The 19,410-nt window shown below is 39.6% G+C and overlaps 3 protein-coding genes across 3 annotated transcripts in view; 1 reads left to right on the forward strand and 2 right to left on the reverse strand.

Annotated features, from left to right (window-relative positions):
* LOC139945207 (phosphatidylinositol 3,4,5-trisphosphate 5-phosphatase 1-like) overlaps positions 1-11,621 on the forward strand; it is a 50,529-nt gene extending 38,908 nt beyond the window's left edge. The window contains exons 20-27 of the mRNA XM_071942501.1: positions 1,728-1,847; positions 2,349-2,452; positions 2,903-2,990; positions 4,004-4,100; positions 4,638-4,705; positions 5,523-5,606; positions 6,072-6,838; positions 7,760-11,621. Of these exons, the coding sequence (XP_071798602.1) occupies positions 1,728-1,847; positions 2,349-2,452; positions 2,903-2,990; positions 4,004-4,100; positions 4,638-4,705; positions 5,523-5,606; positions 6,072-6,838; positions 7,760-7,975 (1,544 nt within the window). The 3' untranslated portion in view covers positions 7,976-11,621. The remainder of the gene's footprint in view (positions 1-1,727; positions 1,848-2,348; positions 2,453-2,902; positions 2,991-4,003; positions 4,101-4,637; positions 4,706-5,522; positions 5,607-6,071; positions 6,839-7,759) is intronic.
* Positions 11,622-11,625: 4 nt separating this feature from the next.
* On the reverse strand, positions 11,626-16,689 carry LOC139945208 (uncharacterized). The gene has a single exon (XM_071942502.1). The coding sequence runs from the start codon at positions 16,687-16,689 to the stop codon at positions 14,548-14,550; it is 2,142 nt and encodes a 713-aa protein (XP_071798603.1). The 3' UTR covers positions 11,626-14,547.
* Positions 16,690-16,801: 112 nt separating this feature from the next.
* Positions 16,802-18,995, reverse strand: LOC139945210 (mediator of RNA polymerase II transcription subunit 11-like). Its single transcript, XM_071942503.1, has 3 exons — positions 18,738-18,995; positions 17,422-17,562; positions 16,802-16,941 (listed from the first exon to the last, which is right to left on the reverse strand). Exons 1-3 carry the CDS (start codon positions 18,832-18,834, stop codon positions 16,814-16,816), a joined length of 366 nt encoding a protein of 121 aa, XP_071798604.1. The 5' UTR covers positions 18,835-18,995; the 3' UTR covers positions 16,802-16,813.
* Positions 18,996-19,410: the final 415 nt, after the last annotated feature.

Genomic DNA, 19,410 nt, shown 5'->3' on the forward strand with positions numbered 1-19,410 from the left:
CCAATTATTCGCGTTTTATAACATACGGTTTTAAACGCTTTTCAAAGACCAACTCGCTCGATCCAAGGCAACGTGTCCCTTGAAGTGTCGGGACAGGGACTCAAGTAACACTCTGCTGATCAGCAACACAAGAGCTTGAGTCCAATTTGGTTATAGTCAAAAGCCAGTATTCTCACATGGTGTATCCCAACATATGGTAAAATATAAAACCTGTGAAAATTTGAGCTCAATTGGTCATCGAAGTTACAAGAGAGTAATGACAGAAAAAAAAATGCCCTTGTTGCACAAATTTGTGTGCATTCAGATGCCTAAAAAGGCTTCAGGCCTGAAGTATTTTACTATTTGATATGAGTGAGGTATTACCTCTTTCTGAAAAACTATGTTACTTCAGAGGGAGCCGTTTCTCACAATGTTTTATACTATCAACAGCTCACCATTGCTCATTACCAAGTCAGTTTTTTTTCCAACTATTGTTATGAGTAGTGTGCAGTGTCTTTAACCACACTGGGCCACATCGTGCCACTATGCATGATATGAAGGTTTAATCTTGTAAACCTTTAACTATGAAATAATCAAAATCTTGATTGACTACTGTACACCACAGAGAGTATGCAGGGTGGTCTTGCACAAGATGGTAAGAACAAAATGCATGCAATATGCATACAGCCTGTGCAACAAAATACATGCATGGGATGTAGCATTCATTGGTTTTCGTCATTCAGAAAGTTGCTCTCATGCTTGACCACAAGAGGGCACCCTTCGTTCATATCAGTTTCATTGGGAGATTTTGGCAGACATACCAGGTAAATTTCCGTTGGTTACATAGTTCTGAGCATGCGCTTATTCCCGTGAGCAATGGATTTACCTGGTCTGTCTGCTGCCACCTAGCGTCCCAAAAATCTTCCATTGGAGTTTTAGGAAAAGCATTTGTATATATGAATGTATAAGTTTACTTTCTTCTTCTTCTTTTTTTAAAACTTGCGTTTGAAGCATGCAAAGTAAATTTGTGATTGTCTTGCAAAAGTGTTGTCATCGACCTACATTGGTGCGCCATCACAACCTGCACCGTGGCCAGGGCCAGTAGAGCTTGTCTTTTCCCAGCGTTACCCTACGCCCCAATTGGTTGTTTTTACGCAACCTTCGGGCACATACCCCGATTCAGGAGAAAGAACCCATTGGCACGACCTACCTGCATTTGATTTTTTAAACCGCATGAACATGAGAACAAACCAGGAAGATTACAACGAAAGAATTTTTTCATGACTTGATTGTTTCTTTTGTCCAATCCCCTTCCTCTTCACAAGGAATGTAAAACAAAGGAGAAATTTACAAGAAAGTTTAATGGATTATTGATAATGAGTTTTAAAAAGTCACTTTTGGGCCAAGTGAATCGTGTTAAGAATTATGCCAAGATGAAGAAATAAAATAATTATTTATAAAAAAAAAAGAATATACGCAACATCAAAAGAGAACTAAGGGCAGGGATGATCAACTTGTGTTAACTTGAAATACCTTATTTAAAACTGAAATACCTTATTCAAAACTAAAATACCTTATTCAAAACTGAAATACCTTGTTCAAAACTGTTCATACCTGTTTTTGTGGATGGAGCAGTAAAGATGGTTTATGTAAAAACAACACTTGTTTAGAAAAATAATGGCCTGAACGGCAAATTGATAAAAAGACAGAATCCAAGGATTGACACATTGTTATTTAATTTTTTACAGAACGATTCCAAGGAGGTGCTGTTGAGAATGTCAAGATAGTCTTCGTTTCAGCCGCTGCCACCATCTTCACTAGCATGTGTGGCAACTTCTACCTGGAGTTTTACTCCAACTGCCTTGAAGGTAGTCTACTTGTACTGTAGTTGAGGAATCAAAGTGACCAATAAAATGTTATAGCGGGATGTGGGTTTGCTAGTTGTGTTTATGAAGGTGTTGGCAGCATCATAAATGTCTTGTGGGAAGGGTTGTAAAAGAAAACCAGATTCAAGCATCGATAAATGGTTTCCAATACGCGTCATTGACCGCCATCTTTGATGAATTAACACTTGAAAAGTGCAAGCGTGTTTCTCACAATGTTTTATACTGTCAACCTCTCTCCATTACTGGATACCAAGTAAGGTTTTATGCTAATAATTATTTTTTAGTAATTACCAATAGTGTCCACTGCCTTTCATTGCTTTTGGGTTAAAACATTACCGCCTTACACCTATGTATGCACCCAGTACCCTTTTGCTATACATGTATGTTTCAGAAAAGGAATATTGCTCAATTATTTTTACTAGTCATTTTAGTTTTAGCAGCCAGTCTCACCGGTTTTCAATCGTCTTTTACCTGTACCCACAGCTGGATCAGTAAAGAGTGGTTTAAACCGAACGTGCCTTCAGGAGACACCTGCATCAGGTGGTTCTCAGATCAGGCCCTCATGGTCTGTAGAGGAGTTCCCTAGGGTAGGTCAAAATCAGTCTTCAAGTTTGTCAAGATTCATATCCCCAGATTTCATTTCATTTATTCCGGTTGTGAAGCCAAGGGCTCTCAGAAAATTGAATGTGAACCCCTGCTCTTAATGATAAGTGTACTAGGTTCTTTGTGCGTAACATATGTACATTACAACGAGACATGTGGCTTTTTGTCCCATCTTAAAGGCAGTTATAGTCTTGGTGCAACACGTTCTGGTATATTCCTTTGACACACAGTGCGACCAACTCACCAACAGCGCCTGCATCACCAGTAACAGAAACGTCTCGCACCAAGACTAGTGCGGAGTATCCGCTCACAGCCGGTTATAAACACTGGTCATTATCAAAGGTTTAATCACCCCCACGTGACACGCTCTCCACCAATAGGAATAGCGAAACTGTCTGAGGTATTTATGAATTTCTTGTTTTCCTCCGTTACAGCTGACTCCTCTCCTCTCAGACTATGACTATCTAGAAGAACAGCATATCCTGGTCGCTATTAAATCCAGCGAAAGTGAAGAGTCTTATGGTAGGGATGATCTTTTTACTTACAAAGTAGAACTGGGAATTTTGCATGAAGATATTAGGGAGGTTCAGCTGCACGTTTCCGTCTGAGAAATGTGTTCTTAAGACACTGGACACTATTGGTAATTGTCAAAGACCAGTCTTCTCAATTGGTGTTATCTCAACATATGCACAAAATAACAAACCTGTGAAAATCTTAACTCAATTGGTCGTTGAAGTTGCAAGATAATCATAAAAGAAAATAAACACCCTTGTCACACGAAGTTGTGTGCTTTCAGATGCCTAATTTAAGACCTCAAGTTCTAAATCTGAGGTCTCAAAATCAAATTCGCGGAAAATTACTTCTTTCTCGAAAACTACATGTACGTTACTTCAGAGGCAGCCTTTTCTCACAATGTTTTATACTATCAACAGCTCCCCATTTCTCATTACCAAGTACATGTAAGGTGTTATGCTAATAATTATTTGGAGTAATTACCGGTACCAATAGTGTCCACTGCCTTTAAAGCCATTGGACCCTTTCGGTTCAGACAAAAAAAAAGTTCACAGATTTACAAGTAACTTACAGGATTTACAGAAGGCGATGGTGAAAGACTTCTCTTGAAATATTATTCCATGAAATGCTTTACTTTTTGAGAAAACAGCAAAACAATATATGGATTTATTTTAAACACATGTCATGACACGGCGAAACGCGCGGAAACAAGGGTGGGTTTTTCCGTTGTTTTCTCCCGACTCCGATGACCGATGGAGCCTAAATTTTCACAGGTTTGTTATTTGATATAGAAGTTGTGGTACACAAAGTGTGGGCCTTGGAAAACACTGTTTACCGAAAGGGTCCAATGGCTTTAAGAACACAAGTGTCAAGACTGATTCTCAAACCCACACTCTGCTTACAATAGAACTTGGCCAAGACAATGTTATTTCATTTTATTATATTTTTTGTAGACAAGTACATGTAGGGTATAAAGCATTACATTTATATTCATTAACGAAATGCCTTGTGTTATATTTCAGGAGAGTTTGTTGTATCCTTGAGGGATAAGATTTCTTCTATTCCTATCTCGTTCTTTGCTGTACTTACTCATCAAGGACACAAGACAGGAGATATAACGTAAGTATTTCAAGCATTACAGGGGGGGGGGGTAGACTGGTCCCCTGTCTAAAGGAATCCATAGAGTGATATGTAAGAATTAGAGGGCGCACTGGTGATGCTTCTTGTACAAAGGCGACCATTCTGTCGCACGTTGAATATAAAACACACATTTGAGTTTGCGTTTATTGAACGCTAGGTGATGCTGTTTTTTCAACTTACAAAATGACCACACAAACACACCCTAAGCAATGCCTGTTTTGTCAACTTAGAAAATGGCCGCCTGCGCGCATGCCGGGTCGCGTATATAGGCCAGTGCGGGCTCTAGTTCTTATATAAAGCTCTATGTATAAATCAGATTAAACTGCGAGTCTCCAGAACATTGAAGGCCATGTGAAATTATACAAGGTCAAAGGTGATTATGGACTTGGGTTCATTCATTAGCCTTGAAATGTGATGACAGTTGTTTAAGCTACATGTAGGGGAAAAAATGTGTTTTTTAAAAGTGTTTTTTATGACTTGGGGATTATTTTTGGTTTTTGTATTTGCTCTGTTCAGGGGTGCCTTACATGTCAAGTCAAGCGATGAAAGTCTCTACGGAGGATTGAGAAAGACCAAAACCTACGGTGAGAAATTAAGTCAAACAATGTGCATCCCTTTAGCCATACATAAGCTCTAACCACGTCCAGTAGTCCAGCATTCTCCTGAAGATGAGTAGAGTAAACTGTTCGAGACGTCAAGACAAAACCGGCTCTTTTCAGAGGCAATACCAGAGCCAACACTCCTTCAAAAGAGATTTTACACATATTTTTTTTTTTACACATATTTGGTAATTACTCAAAAACTTAATGAACATAAAAACTTACCTTGTAAGAAGCACTGCAGCTAGCTGCCGATAGAGTTCAACGTTTTGAAAAGAGAGTCCCTTCTAGAGAGTCCTTAAAACAAATTGTCAATCTGAGAAACATTTGTTCATGAAACATTTGACAGATTGGCATAATAAAATGGTTGTTCACGTTCATGAAAATGGTCTCACAATTGAGTCACACGGGTAATGACTCACTCACTCAGTTTAAAGGCACTGGACACTAGTGGCAATCGTCAAAGACCAGTATTCTCACTTGTTGTTTATATTAACATAATGCATAAAATAGCAAACCTGTGAAAATTTGAGCTCAATTGGTCGTCAAAGTTGTGAGAGAATAATGAAAGAAAATAACACCCTTGTCACACAAAGTTGCGTGCTTTTAGAAGCTTGATTTCGAGACGTCAAAATCAAATTCTGAGGTCTCAAAATCAAATTCAAATACTTTAGTGAGAGACTGCTTCTTTCTTAAAAACTATGTTACTTCAAAGGGATAACAAGTAAGTGATTAACGATAGTGTCCAATGCCTTTAACCTAATTGACTTTCATCCCACTTTTACTTTCCCTGTTTCAACAGAGTTGGTTTCATTTGATGAGAAACAAGACACCAGTTTTTGTCAGGACGTTCCAGAGATGGACACCAAACTACAAGCCAGAACTGGTGAGTGAACAAAAATAGCGTATCAATTACGGGAAAGCTCCAATCAAGAATGAATGAGTTTGGCCACAAACTCTGGGAGATTTTGAGACGCTATCCGGCACGAGACATATCGTGTCTGGTGCATAATTCTGTGAACACCAAAGATGCGTGGTCTTTACAGTTTTGTGGTTTATAATATTTGATACCTATATAGTTTTAGTAACATTCTGGAATTGTATGCTTCACCGTTTGAAATTGTAAAATCAATGTAGGTAATACTTTACATTAGCTTGTACCATTTTGCAATCTTAAATCCAAGCGTAACCGAGCTACATGTACCAACTAGGAACTGGTGGACTGGTCACCGCAGAACTCCCATAACCATTGAACGAAGTTCAAACATTTGTGTATACAACCTTTTATTTAAAGTGCAAGTATGAACCCAGAGCAGTTAACGGACGTCGTTCCTTCTCGACTGTTTTCTAGGAAAAGGAAAAGTGAAGAGATTCTATAAATCCAAAGTAGGTTCCATGGAGAATCCACCGACTGTTGATGAAGATGCGCTGCTCAATCCAGTCAACAGGAGGCGACCAAACGGTGAGGTCACCGGACTCCTGGCAACCACACCCGAGGGGAAAGATGACAACAATGCAGAACCACCTCCACTTCCCCCTCCCAGGAAGGGATCAAGCCCAGTCACCCCTGACGTAGTCCCGTCGAGCGATCTCACATCGGCAAAGCTCAAATCATCCAAGGAACTCTCCCTCGAGCTTGGTTTTGCTGTGGAGTCCCAAAAAAGGAAGCTTCACCACACTCTTTCCAGTCCTGGCGAGGGTGATTTATCAGCCAGGACACCCGGGACACCGTGCCGAGACGACTTCAACCCTCGTCTAGAGCGCCCTCTACCGGTTCCCCAACCAGAGATCCGAGGCGACATTCCCGCCACAGACCCAATGCCTCTCAGCCCGGTTGCTTTAACCGGATACCCGCCGGGATTTGCCAAGAGCTTCAAGCGAACGCAACCTCCGGGAAAGGTCCTGAAGCTACTGGCTCAGTTTGAGCATAAGCAGAACGACAGCGAGAAGGCGTCCTCGGAGAGTATTAATCAGTCTCTTGAGGAGATCTTCAAACCTCCGCTGCCGGTCAGGGCTGGTGAGATGAAACCAGCGGAAGATGTACTCATCGAGGGGCTTCCCCCTCCTCTACCGGCCAAATCCAAAACTCCACCTAAGAACCAGCTGGGTGACATGGAGGTAGGTTGTCGAAGGGACTTATCTTTAACAACAAATTCAAAAGTTTTGACCTTATTAGAGTCTTTCTTAAAGTCTAAAACGCCCGAGGATGTTGCCATCTGACATGTCTGAAAATTAGTTCACTCCAATGTAGCCACAACCTGCCACATTGTCAATCACGGTTTACTGTTTATGCACCCTTGAGATAGAAACCCAGGACTTTTGTCTTGCCCTTAAAGGCAGTGGACACTATTGGTAATTACTCAAAATAATTGTCATCATAAAACCTTTCTTGGTTACGAGTAACGGGGAGAGGTTGATAGTATAAAACATTGTGAGAAACAGCTCCCTCTGAAGTGCCATAGTTTTCGAGAAAGAAGTAATTTTCCATGAATTTGATTTTGAGACCTCAGATTTAGAACTTGAGGTCTCGAAAATCCATCCAAACGCACAAAACTTCGTGTGACAAGGGTGTTTTATCTTTCATTATTACCTCGCAAGTTCGACAACCAATTGAGCTCAAATTTTCACAAGTTTGTTATTTTATGCATATGTTGAGATACACCAACTGTGAAGACTAGTCTTTGACAATTATTAATAGTGTCCACTGCATTTAACTGGACTGTGAACCAGGGATCACACCCAATGTTACCACCCCAAAATCATGCTTGATTACTGCTACATAAATGCATTGAGTAATTTCCATCAATCATCACTGTACTTTCTAAAATTGTTGATGACATAAAAATGTGCGTCTTCAAGAAGTCTGGCCAAAGTTAGTGGCTGTGCACCCAAGGAAAGTAGCTTGCAGTAAGTAGCGTGCAGCCATGCACAATTGACTAACACGTAGTTTCGGCAAGAACAGATGAAATAAAAACCCTGGATATAATCCACTTACAACCTCTACTTATCCAAGTTATCATATTCTTTGTCCGTCTTCAGGAATATGAAGTATTACGTCGTCCATCCACCATAATGGAGTGGCTGATGAATCTCGGTCTCCCGCAGTACGGTTACCAGCTACTGAACAGCGGCTGGGACAACGTGACGTACCTGGACACTATCACGGACAAGGACTTGGTGGAGTGTCAGATAAAAGACAAGGACCACAGAGTCAGGATGCTGGAAAGCATCCAATCTATGCCACGACTGAAATAAAGACATGAATGATCATCTGTTATAATGATGGTAATGATGGACAAGCGCTGGTATCCGCCAAAAAGCCATTTGCAATTTAACTTTCAACGAGTGACTGCTTCAATTTGAATTCCTTGGACGTAATGCTGCTCGCACACTGTGGTGTAAATTCTTGCAAGTTTTAATAGTTGAAATACGCAATGAATTCGCCCAAAAATTGTAATTGGATTTTCTCGATCGCCCCCGACCTCTCCTTATCAGTATCTCACAAATAATCTGCAACGTTTCCAATGGCTTACCAATGCTTACGAAAATCGCAGAGAAATAATGTCTTCATGTTATTTGCCGACATTTAGGAAGCGCTTCGTATTGGTATCCGCCAGTAAGCCATTTGTGAGTTAACTTTGAACAAGTGACTGCTTAAATTTCACTTCCTTAGACTTGAGAGACCTTTACATTAGCGTTTCATTTAAAAAAATAATGTGCACCTCAAACATGGCAAATCCACTTACAATGTTGAAATATTATAAGTTATCACACAAGCGCGAGTGGAATACGGATAAATATAGCGCTTCTGCGTCCCATATCCAACGCGGCCGAATCTTCCAGTCTCACTTTCAATGTGCAAAATGTTAAACTTCAGGGGGTTATTTCACGCGCATAAAGTTTAGAATGTATTTTTTGCACTGTCTGTATACGGAGCGTGACAAAATGACATTTCACATTATCTTTAAGTACGCGCTTATCCTCCAATCAGATTCGCAGAATGGAGTGGTGATAAAAACCTATTTTGTACGACTAATATCACCACCATGTGTATCGTGTGTTCTATGTCACGCGCCAATTTGCTTGAAGATAAATATGTTATCACACGCGCGCTCGTGGAAATACGGAAAAATATAGCGCTTCTGCATTCTATATCCAACGAGGCCAAATACGCACTGTGTAATAAAAACAGAGGAAGTAGGATATAAAACAGAGGTTGTAGCGTATATGTTTTTATCCCCCTAGTAGTTCGAGCTTTTGACTGGTGCCGGATTAGCGCGTACTGGGAGATAATAGCTGATGAACAATACTCTCAAAGGGAGTTCCTAAGAAAGTGTACAACTGTCTTCTATAAATTAAAATCCAACTATCATCAATCTTGTACTCAGAAAATTAAAAAGTGTTTATTGTTTTTTTTCTTCAAACTGTACACGATGATAAACATTTATGACTAAATTTAAACTTCAATTGAACAGGGTTGATAAACAAACATTGTTTTTGTTATGGCACAGGGATTAACAACATATAGTTCTGTAACGAACGATGCCTGACAGGCTGTTCAAACTCTTTATTCAAACCCCAATGAATTATGTGGAACACACCCCACTCAGATGTGTAAATGCCGCACCGCCTAAAATCTGCACACAACACACAGGGACTCCCAAAATGGCGCAACATGATTGTTGTGAGTAAGCCATTTGTGAGTTAGATTTGAATATTGTCTGGTACAATGACTTGCTGGATCACAAGTTACAACTTAAATTTGAATTCTTCAGACTATCGTGACAGTTCCTATGTCACATGATTAAGGGCAAGCTTTTGCTTAGTTGCATACATGTCAGAGACGATGAACCCCCATACACAATTCTGAATGGATGTGTACGGCACAATGGTACCAGGGTTTGCTCATCTGGAGGTTGCTGTGCAAAAGCTTGATGTGCCCCAAACCATTTGACATAGCAACTGTCTCTATAGTCTGAGGAATTCAAATGTGAGCAGTACATTGTGACTAAGCAAGTCATTGTACCAGACATTATTCAAATCTAACTCGCAAATGGCTATTTATTTAGTGTATGTAACGGGATTAACCCTGTCTCAGCCCTAGGAGTACATGGCAAAGGCCTCTGGAAAAAAACAATTGTCGCCCACACCTTGATGTGGCCTTACGTGTCTGGCAACTTGCATAAAACAAAATTTAAAAAAGGTTGGAGTATTTGAAGGATAAGGACAGATTCGTAAACTAAGAACTACATGTAGCAGGGTTAGCGTCGTTCTTGTGCAATACACAAAACTGAAAACAAAGTTACATCTGTGATGTCAATCTGTCTGAAGTACATTTAATAACAATTTGAGAGGACATGTACACAATGTAGAAACGACTGAAAGTTGCTGGCAATTTTCTGTGAAATATTAGTAAAATATTTTTAATACAATGTACTGTAGTGCAGAGTCCCAATGAATTTGTTGATTTTACATTATTGAGCTGATCCAATTTTTACAATTTCCCTCAAAAATTGGAATTTTAATGATTTACATGTATTGGCAAAATCTTAAAGGAACACGTTGCCTTGGACAAAAAAGGTCCATGCAGTAGCGTTTCTCAAGCTGAAATGCTTTTGAATCTCTCTCTTAAAGGCACTGGACACTATTGGTAGTTACTCAAAATAATTATCAGCATGAAACCTTACTAAGTCATGAGTAATGGGGAGCTGTTGATAGTGTAAACCATTGTGAGAAACGGCTCCCTCTGAAGCTACACAGTTTTCGAGAAAGAAGTATTTTTTTCAACAAATTTGATTTCGAGACCTCAGAGCTGGATTTTTAGGTCTTGGAATCAAGCATCTGAAAGCATAAAAACTTTGAGTCACAAGGGTGTATTTTTCTTCAATTATTTTCTCGCAACTTCGACAACCAATTGAGCTAACATTTTACAGGTTTGTTCCTATGTTGAGATAACACCAGTTGAGAAGACTGGTCTTTGACAATTACCAATAGTGTCCACGCCTTTAATCCAGAGGTCATTGGTTAAAATCCCGCTCCAGTAAATAGAACACAATTCTCAGAAGGGAATTGTTTCTCCATCAGCTGCAGTGTAAGTAAGTTTCTATGGCCATTTTTATTTTTATTTTTTATTACCAAAGGCCTGTATGCTTCGTTTTGGAAGGGGCAAGGGCACCAAGGCATTTTTTTTATGGTAAAGGGCACCCTATGAGGAAATTGTAAATTTCTACTGGAGCATATCAGGGCTGCAAAGGTATACCATCCCTTTAAACTGTGTATAACATTTTTGTAAAAAATAGCATTACTCAAGGAACATTACATAATTGGTTTTGCTAGCAAAAAGTTGCTCACAGTGTAAGCACTTAATGTAATCCACCATTATACATAAATTGACAATCAATCGGCTATCTGAGTCACGAGAGAATACATGTAGTGAAAAAACGATTAAAAATTTTTGTTGCATCAATGCCCAAACAAAAATGAATTAAACGCTCACTGTGCGATAAACTCCAAACGCAAAATTAGATTATTTATTTCTCATCAAGTATGACATTTCAGATTTTGTCTACTATCATCGTTAGAGCGTGTATGTTTTATGTAAATCTGTGGTCTTCACGATGTTTGTTTCTTACCAATTCTGTAACGTTCCTTTAAATGTACATGTATGTAAGATTATAATATTTTTGTAAAGAAAACTTCCTCAAGTGTCTTCTATTTCTAAATTACAGAGCCTTTATCCATCTCAACATTTTTTGTACTGGTGTTTGTAACAATTAATGTGCCATTTTGTTTTGTACAGAAATGTTTTGTAGCCTTAAAATTAGCCAGGTTGTAAATTAACCAAACTTGTATACAGTTAGTGTACACACATCTAAAACAATAATGGAAAGTAACTCTAGAATGAATGCTATACCAAATAACTTTTTATTTTTTTATATTCCCTTTTATACATGCAATTGTCCTTTTCGAAGTATTGGAACTTAAGTTGATTGGCTTGATTTTAAAAAGCAACAAGATTCATCTTTAAGGAACTGGACACTATTGGTAATTACTTGAAATAATATTTAGGATAAAAACTTACTTGGTAACGAACAATGGAAAGCTGTTAATAGTCAAAAACATTGTGAGAAATGGCTCCCTCTGAAGTAACATAGTTTTTGAAAAAGAAATAATGTCTCACTAAAATATTTGAATTGAATTTGAGACCTAGGCTGAGGTCTTGAGTTCAAGGCATCTGAAAGCACTCAACTTGTGCGACAAGGGTGTTTTTTATTCCATAATTCTCTGGCAACTATGCTGACCAATTGAGCTCAAATTCTCACAGGTTTGTTATTTTATGCATACACGTATATTGAGATACACTAATTGAGAATACTGGTCTTTGACAATTACCAAAGGTGTCCAGTGCCTTTCAGATGAGTTGTCAATATCGCAACTGTGCTTTATATTACAACACCACGTTTTCATTTGGGAAATGTACCCAAACCCTTGCAGAAACAACAAGATTTGTTTTATTCCAGTACGTGTAAGTTTGTACTTTAATGCAATGTCACTTTAAAATCTATGAAGTTAACTGCTTTTGTAAAAATATGTACAAAAGTGGCCAATAATAGGTTTAACAAATTTAAGAAAAGTAAAGACGTTAAAATACAAAGGCGGCTCATATTATGTTTTGTTATAAAAATTTGCCTTGCAGCTTTTTCATTTTTCATCTGAATATGACAATAGGGCAAAACTTTGTGCTTCGACATAAAATCTCATATATTTGTACAGTTTATATCCTTATTTTTCTATCTTAAAAATAAGTGTTTTGTTTTAAAGAGAAGGGTATTTTTGTGATACAAACAATGTACATACATAGTAATTCACCATTCCATTTCTCTAGGCTTCTTTTATGAAATATTTGGCCTTATATACGAAAAAAGAAATGCTGAAAACCTATTGTAATAAAGAAGAGCATCAAAAAGATTAAAAGTCTCTTAGCTCAAGTTGAAATAGAACATGTATAATACTAAAGTGCTTGTGATTAAAGGAACACGTTGCCTTGGATCGGTCGAGTTGGTCTTCGAAAAGCGTTCTGTAACCGTTTGTTATAAAATGCATATGGGTAGAAAGATGTAAAAGTAGAATACAATGATCTACACAAATATGCCTCAAAATTCCGTGGTTTTCTTTTTACCTCGTCGACTAACACGGTAGGCCATTTATGGGAGTACCATAAATGGCCGACCATTTTAGTCAACGAGGTAAAAGGAAAACCGTGCAATTTTGAGTGATACTTGTGTGGATCATTATATTTTACTTTTAAAACATCTTTCTAACCATATGCATTTCATAACAAACGGTTTCAAATGCCTTTTATAGACCAACTCGTCTGATCCAAGGCAATGTGTTCCTTTAAGAGCATTTTTTGTCAAAATGTTCAATGACATCGCCCTTCAGTCAAATGGCATTAAATAGACTGGGGGCACAACATTTCTCTTCGAATGAGACCCATTGGTTGTTTATGGCCGTTGGTGTCAATGGCTTAAAATGTCGCTCTGAAAGAGTATCAAATAAAATGGAACTGTACACTTTTTTAACATCAGATTAGAGACTTGCAATTTCCACCCAAACTTTAACGAGGACTCTATACAGTAGACTGCTTATCATTTGAACATTGAGACCTGTTAAAGTTTGCGAGAATGTTCCTTCAAGCGATAAAGTCAGTCAGGACCAAAGTGATCCCAGAAATCTTTGAATACTCAACAGACTCGCACAGTCTATTGAAAAATGAGTGCATCACAAAACCGAGTTTAACTTGAGAACCCTTATGTAATTAATTATGCAGCGTTAGGGTCATGTCAAAAGAGGCAATTTACAGGCAACTACTACCAGCCAGTCTCCATTAAAGTCACTGGACACTATTGGTAATTGTCAAACATTAGTCTTCACAGTTGGTGCATCTCAACGTATGCATAAAATAACAAACCTGTGAAAATTTGAGCTCAATCGGTCGTCGAAGTTGCGAGATAATAATGAAAGAAAAAAACACACTTGTCACACGAAGTTGTGTGCTTTCTGATGCTCGATTTCGAGGCCTCAAATTCTAAACTTGAGGTCTCGAAATCAAATTCGTGGAAAATTACTTCTTTCTGGAAAACTACGTGACTTCAGAGGGAGCTGTTTCTCACAATGTTTTATACTATCAACCTCTCCCCATTACCTGTAATCAGGAAAGGTTTTATGATGATAATTATTTTGAGTAATTACCAAAAGTGTCCACTGCCTTTAAGGCACAACATTCATATTTCAACTGTCGCATCGTTTTCTTGGCGATAGTCAAAAGGAATGTCCTGTACATCAATCACAGAAATTGACCTTCTGCATGCTATGCAGTCTGTCGTCTCGAAGATGCCTGTACAAAATGCCCTCTTGAGAAGGCGTTTGAATATTTCTTTTCTATTAAATAAATGTGCCATTTGTCACATGAACAATGTACATGTATTAAATTCTGTTGTCTTTTTGCTTCTTAAATGAAATGGAAGTAATAGTGTAGTACACACTTGTACATGTATATATAACCTTATTTTGGTAAGCATACTTTTTGTGCTTAAGCAGCTCTATGAAATTGGGCCCAGGGTTAAAAACCGAGCCAAAGGTGTTACTGTTCAACACCAAGTCGCCTTTTATTACCTATATACCTACCCCTTGCATTAGTTGCCATTGCTTAGGCCAAACAATGGAAGTGTTCATGCAGGTTTGCGCCATGCAGCACAATCGCAGCCAGTGATACATGTACGTCTTCCTATGACCTCATTGAGGGCGCTCTTCACACTTGGGTCTATTCAGGAATGCCCTTTCTGGTTGAGGCGCTCCCTAATCCGTTCCTGAGCATTCTGGTTCATGCCTTCTTGCTCGATAACATTCCCGAACTGTTTCTGCCCAGTGAAATCAGAGCCACCTTGTTGATCAAAGCCACCATACCCACCAGCATAATTATACCCTTCGTTGTAGTCACCTTGCCCATAGTCATACATGTCATAGGGGTAGGATCCTTGCTCATGGGCGTATGGTGGCACATGCTGTGGGCCACGTCCATGGGAGTAAGGTGAAAATTGACCAGGGGGCCCATAAGACCCACCATAGTGATCTCTGTCATCAAATGTGTGTCGCTGGTGATCAAAACGCGGCTGCCACCGTTTTTTTGCGTTGGCATTCCTCGGGCGATTGTCCATCGGTGACTGATGTCGACGGTCTCTTGGGTTGGGTTTCTTATTGCTCTTTGTGCGTTTTATCGGGCCAAGTTCCTCACTGCTCTGATGGCTGCTTTCAGACAGTTGACGTTTCTTTGCCTGAGGTTTCTTTTCCAGCATTTCCTTAAACTCTCCATGAAAGAGATCCTTTGTGTCCATAGGGAGTTTGAGGATTTTCTTGATGGATTCCGGCTTGGTGTTGTGTATTTGAGACATACAGATAGTTCTACGGGATATGGTCGAACGAGCGATGACTCTTGCCGATGTATTGGCGATACACTCCAGTGCCTCCTGAATTCCTTCAATCAACGGAAGGGCATCACTCTGTCGATCACTGGAATCCTTCAGAATGTTCTCCACTGCATTCAGCATCAAGACAGCGTGCGAAGAAGCTTGAATCGTCATTCGCGCCGACTCGTCGCATTTTTTGAAGCTGTTTTCGCAAGTGTGCAGCAGTGGATCCTGGATTGCGAAACTTTTCTTAATGCCAGAACCTTTGTACGACTGGAATGCTCGAATTTCATGAGTCACCTGGGTGCAATAATCATCATCGATCGTTGAGGATTCACAATATTTCCTATAGTCATCGTTATTAGTCCAGAAACGTTTCTCGTCCTCTCTCCGTACTGGAACAACTTTGGAGGTATCTTCTGTTAAATCTTTATTCACCTCTTCCCATTGCTGTTTGACACTGTCGGCAAGTGGCAGCATGGGGACAGGGTACAGAAACTTATGAGTTGTGCTCCCTACCTGGTGATCTTTTTCCTTCAACTCTAACTCAGGATCGGACGTCTCTGGAAGAAGTTGAATTAGCTCTACCCATTTGGGATTGAACAACTCCTCCATCGGGGGTTTTTCAGGTGGGGCTTCGGGAGGCTCTTGGTCGATGTTGGAGGATGCGTCTTCCTCTTGGCCACCTTCAGGAACTGGAGCATCCTCCATCTCAGAGTCTGGCTTCCTAGCTACCTGTTCCGCCCCAGACTTCCCACTGCCTTCTTCTCTACACGATTTTTCAGGAAGGTCTGTGGGAGACTCTTGGTTGATGGATGTTCCTTCCTCAGGGCCACCCCTGTCAGTATCTTCAGGAGTTGGAGTAATCTCCATCTCTGAGCCTGGCTTATCTTCTTCAAGAGTGTTCTCCCTGGATTTGTCAGGAAGGCCTGCAGCAGACTCTTGGTTGATGGTACAGGACGTTCCTTGCTCTTGGCCGACTCTGTCAGTATCGTCAGGAACTGGTGTATTCACCATCTCCGACTTCTCTTGCGAGTGGATAACTTCCTGGTCCGCCTGAGACATGGCACTGTCTTGTTCTCTAAGAATCACCTCCCTGGGTTGACCAGGCATGTCAGTGGGAGACTCTTGGTTGACAGTGGTTGTTCCTTCCTCTTGGCCACCTCTGCCAGTATCTTCAGGAATTGGAGTAACCTCCATCTTCGAGTCCCACTTCTCTTCTGAGCCCAAAACAACTGAAACTTCCTGAGACTTTCTACTTTCTTCTCCTCCTAGAGTGTTTGCATGAGACTCTTGACCATCTCTGTCAGTATCTCCAGGATACGTGGCACTTGTGAACTCTACCATCTCGCCAGGGACAAGCTCCTCCATGTTCCCAACAGATGTTTCCTCTGCCTGGACAGGATGACTGTCCGTCTCATTCTTCTCAATTTTTCCAATGTCCTCAGACTCAGACACAACCTTACGCCTCTGTGCTCGTGTAGCTCTTGTAGTGGTAGACATTTTTAATTGAAAACTACAGAAATGTATGCTTCAGATAGTGAATATTTAAGTCAAAGTCAAACAATCATTGCTAGCAATAATTGTCTCATGTATTGTCCATTTCCTGAAGGATTCTTGAAGTCAACTACTGCCCTTCGCCGGCTCCGCAGATTTTGCCAAGTTCATTCAGTTCACTCTTGAGATGCTCTTGACGATGAATTGCCATCTGGGCATCCTTCTGGGCAGAGTAACTTGAGCCCTCGTGTGGTTGACCTGTGAGGTAAACAAAAACCAAAAACCTTTAAAAAAAATTATTTTGCAGTTTCCATCTGCTGAGATCTAGATTGGTCTAATTTCCATAGTCAAACAGCAGCACACAACGGAAACTCTATAATATTGTTTAACTATGCATCATTGCAATAATCGTAACCATCGATCCTTCAGACGGTCATTTCCGAAGGGTTACAGCAAATCATTTGTACAAATTTTACATTTAAATCAGTTAGCAACATTTGAACAATAGGATGGAGGGTTGACAATAAATTGGGATATACAGGTACAGTCATCAGAGCCTGTGTCCATGAAACTAAACGTTTCTCTAGCCAAACTAATTCTTTGGAGACCACTTTTGATCAACTAAAAAAATCTATACAAAACTCATTTCTTGGAATCTATAGAATTAAATTGCACTATCGACCTCAGTCCTGAGCCCATAGTTCTGCATTTCCTAGTTTAACCATACAACCTGCTTACCAGTTGCAACTTGTGACAAGTAGTTGATTTGCTCTGATAGCGATTTTTCAACCTTCTCCAAGGTCTTGAGGAACTGTCTCGTATAATGCTCAGTCAAATGTTCATTAGGTTTGTCCTCACTGAGTTCGCCGACAGCACGACCTGAAATTTGTTCACAACAAATTATTAGATTGAAGTTTTCATTTAACAGTTTTTATTTTCAATAAAAAACAACACAAAATGCAGGCCTGGATTTTCACCTTTAAGAGGGCAAGGGCAAGGCCAATTTCATTTTGCAAAAGGCACTTCCATTGGAAAATCCTAAAATCAATGGAAACATTTGAAGGGGCACCAAGGCCAAGACCAGGGGCAACTAAGGCCATGGCTTCTGTGTAAATCCAGGCTTGAAATGGATCCATTTGCTGTTCAGTTACACTAGCAATAAAAAACCTTGCATTGACCCGATCGCTGAGGTCAAACAATAGAAACAGGCAAATGTGTACGTGACGCTCTCAACTTTCAGCCAATGAATAGGTCTTCCGCCTTCATCTACCTCAGTGAGGGCGCTGTTTGTGTCTTGTGTCGTCACGTGCAAGGGGTCAAGTCGGTAGCATTCACTCAGTGTGCACGCAACAAGCTCTAAATATTAGCAATGCAGATTCGCTGGAAAGGAAATCATTCCTCCGACTTGATGCATTGTATGCAACCCAGAACACAATCTTTTCAAGCGGTAAGTTTGTTGTTTTTTCTTCCACATATTTTGTCTTATGTTTTATTTTAATATTAAGTGCTCTAACTAAGTCTAAATTGAATCATGATACGTTGTTGTCTGAAGATCAAATCCTGTGTTCTTAAAAAATGTACACGATTTTTGAAAGTGATAATAGTCGGGCAAATCTGATCACAAGTTTTACCAAAATGGTTGAGAATTGCACATAACTAACTTTTCACTAACTTTCAATAACTTTTGATACAATATTTTGGTCAGAAAAGAATAATAAAGACACTAAATTATCGCATTTATGATTAAGAATGGTGATCTGATGGTCAAACTCTCTTTTGTTATTACCCTGACCGCAATTTTGTTTACAAACCAGCAACCCAGCTTTGATTTGGTCCGGACGGTAAGTAGTAAACGAAATAACAGATCCCCAAGGTCAAAGGGGTTCCAACATGGCGCACATTCTTCTTCACATTTTATTATTTTATGACTACACTCCACGATTACATTTCTTCAAAATACACCTTTTTAACGTGGTACGAACTGAATTAAATAATTCCCATTGTCTTGCCAAATTATTACACTTTCATAACGTGTACGTCGATTTTCAATTTACCTGCATTTAAGACCACATTAGCGATGTCGTTTTCAATGATTTCCAGTTGTTTCAGACGGTTTTCTGTGGGAGAAGTCATTATTTCACAAAACAGCATGCAGTATCGTGTGCTGTGTGTGATGCAGCCGCCGCCGCGTGCACTGTTTGCATGCAATGGGTTTTCTACGTGGGCCTGCGACTTGTGTGCAACGAACGAGACACACAACCCCAGCACGATGTACCGTCCTAGTCCACAGCAATGCAGCGTACACACGCTACTTTCATACACACACAACACACAGAAAACAATCAGCCGGGGGTCGCCATCCTGTAAATAGAGGATGGTTAAACTAAATTTTGGAGGGTAACAATTTTGTATTATTTACTTTTAACAAATATTTGTCTGTAAATATAAACTTGAGGTATTGTTTTTTACATAATAAAAATACTTCATCATTATAATTTTATTAATAATTTACATTTAAGTATCGAAAGTAATGTGCTTAAAATGGCACCTTTACTCAACCACCCCTCTAGAAAATAGTCGAAACCGCGGGAAAATTGATTCCACTTTGGATGAGACTATTTTAAAATTGGGGAATCAAGTTTAAAGTGTGAACATTTTTTCCCCAAAATATTAATTTTTAGGAACTATTTTTACTCGTAGTAACTAAATAAAGATTAGAAGTTCGTA

This window comes from Asterias amurensis, chromosome 12 (genome assembly GCF_032118995.1).
Source record: "Asterias amurensis chromosome 12, ASM3211899v1".
NCBI classification, from domain to species: Eukaryota; Metazoa; Echinodermata; class Asteroidea; order Forcipulatida; family Asteriidae; genus Asterias; species Asterias amurensis.

Coding starts and splice junctions, on each gene's coding strand:
- LOC139945208 (XM_071942502.1), bottom strand. CDS start 16,689: ATGTCTACCACTACAAGAGCTACACGAGCACAGAGGCGTAAGGTTGTG.
- LOC139945210 (XM_071942503.1), bottom strand. CDS start 18,834: ATGCTGTTTTGTGAAATAATGACTTCTCCCACAGAAAACCGTCTGAAA. Junction 17,563..18,737: donor TAATGTGGTCTTAAATGCAG/GTAAATTGAAAA, acceptor AACAAATTTCAG/GTCGTGCTGTCGGCGAACTC. Junction 16,942..17,421: donor CTTGTCACAAGTTGCAACTG/GTAAGCAGGTTG, acceptor TTTACCTCACAG/GTCAACCACACGAGGGCTCA.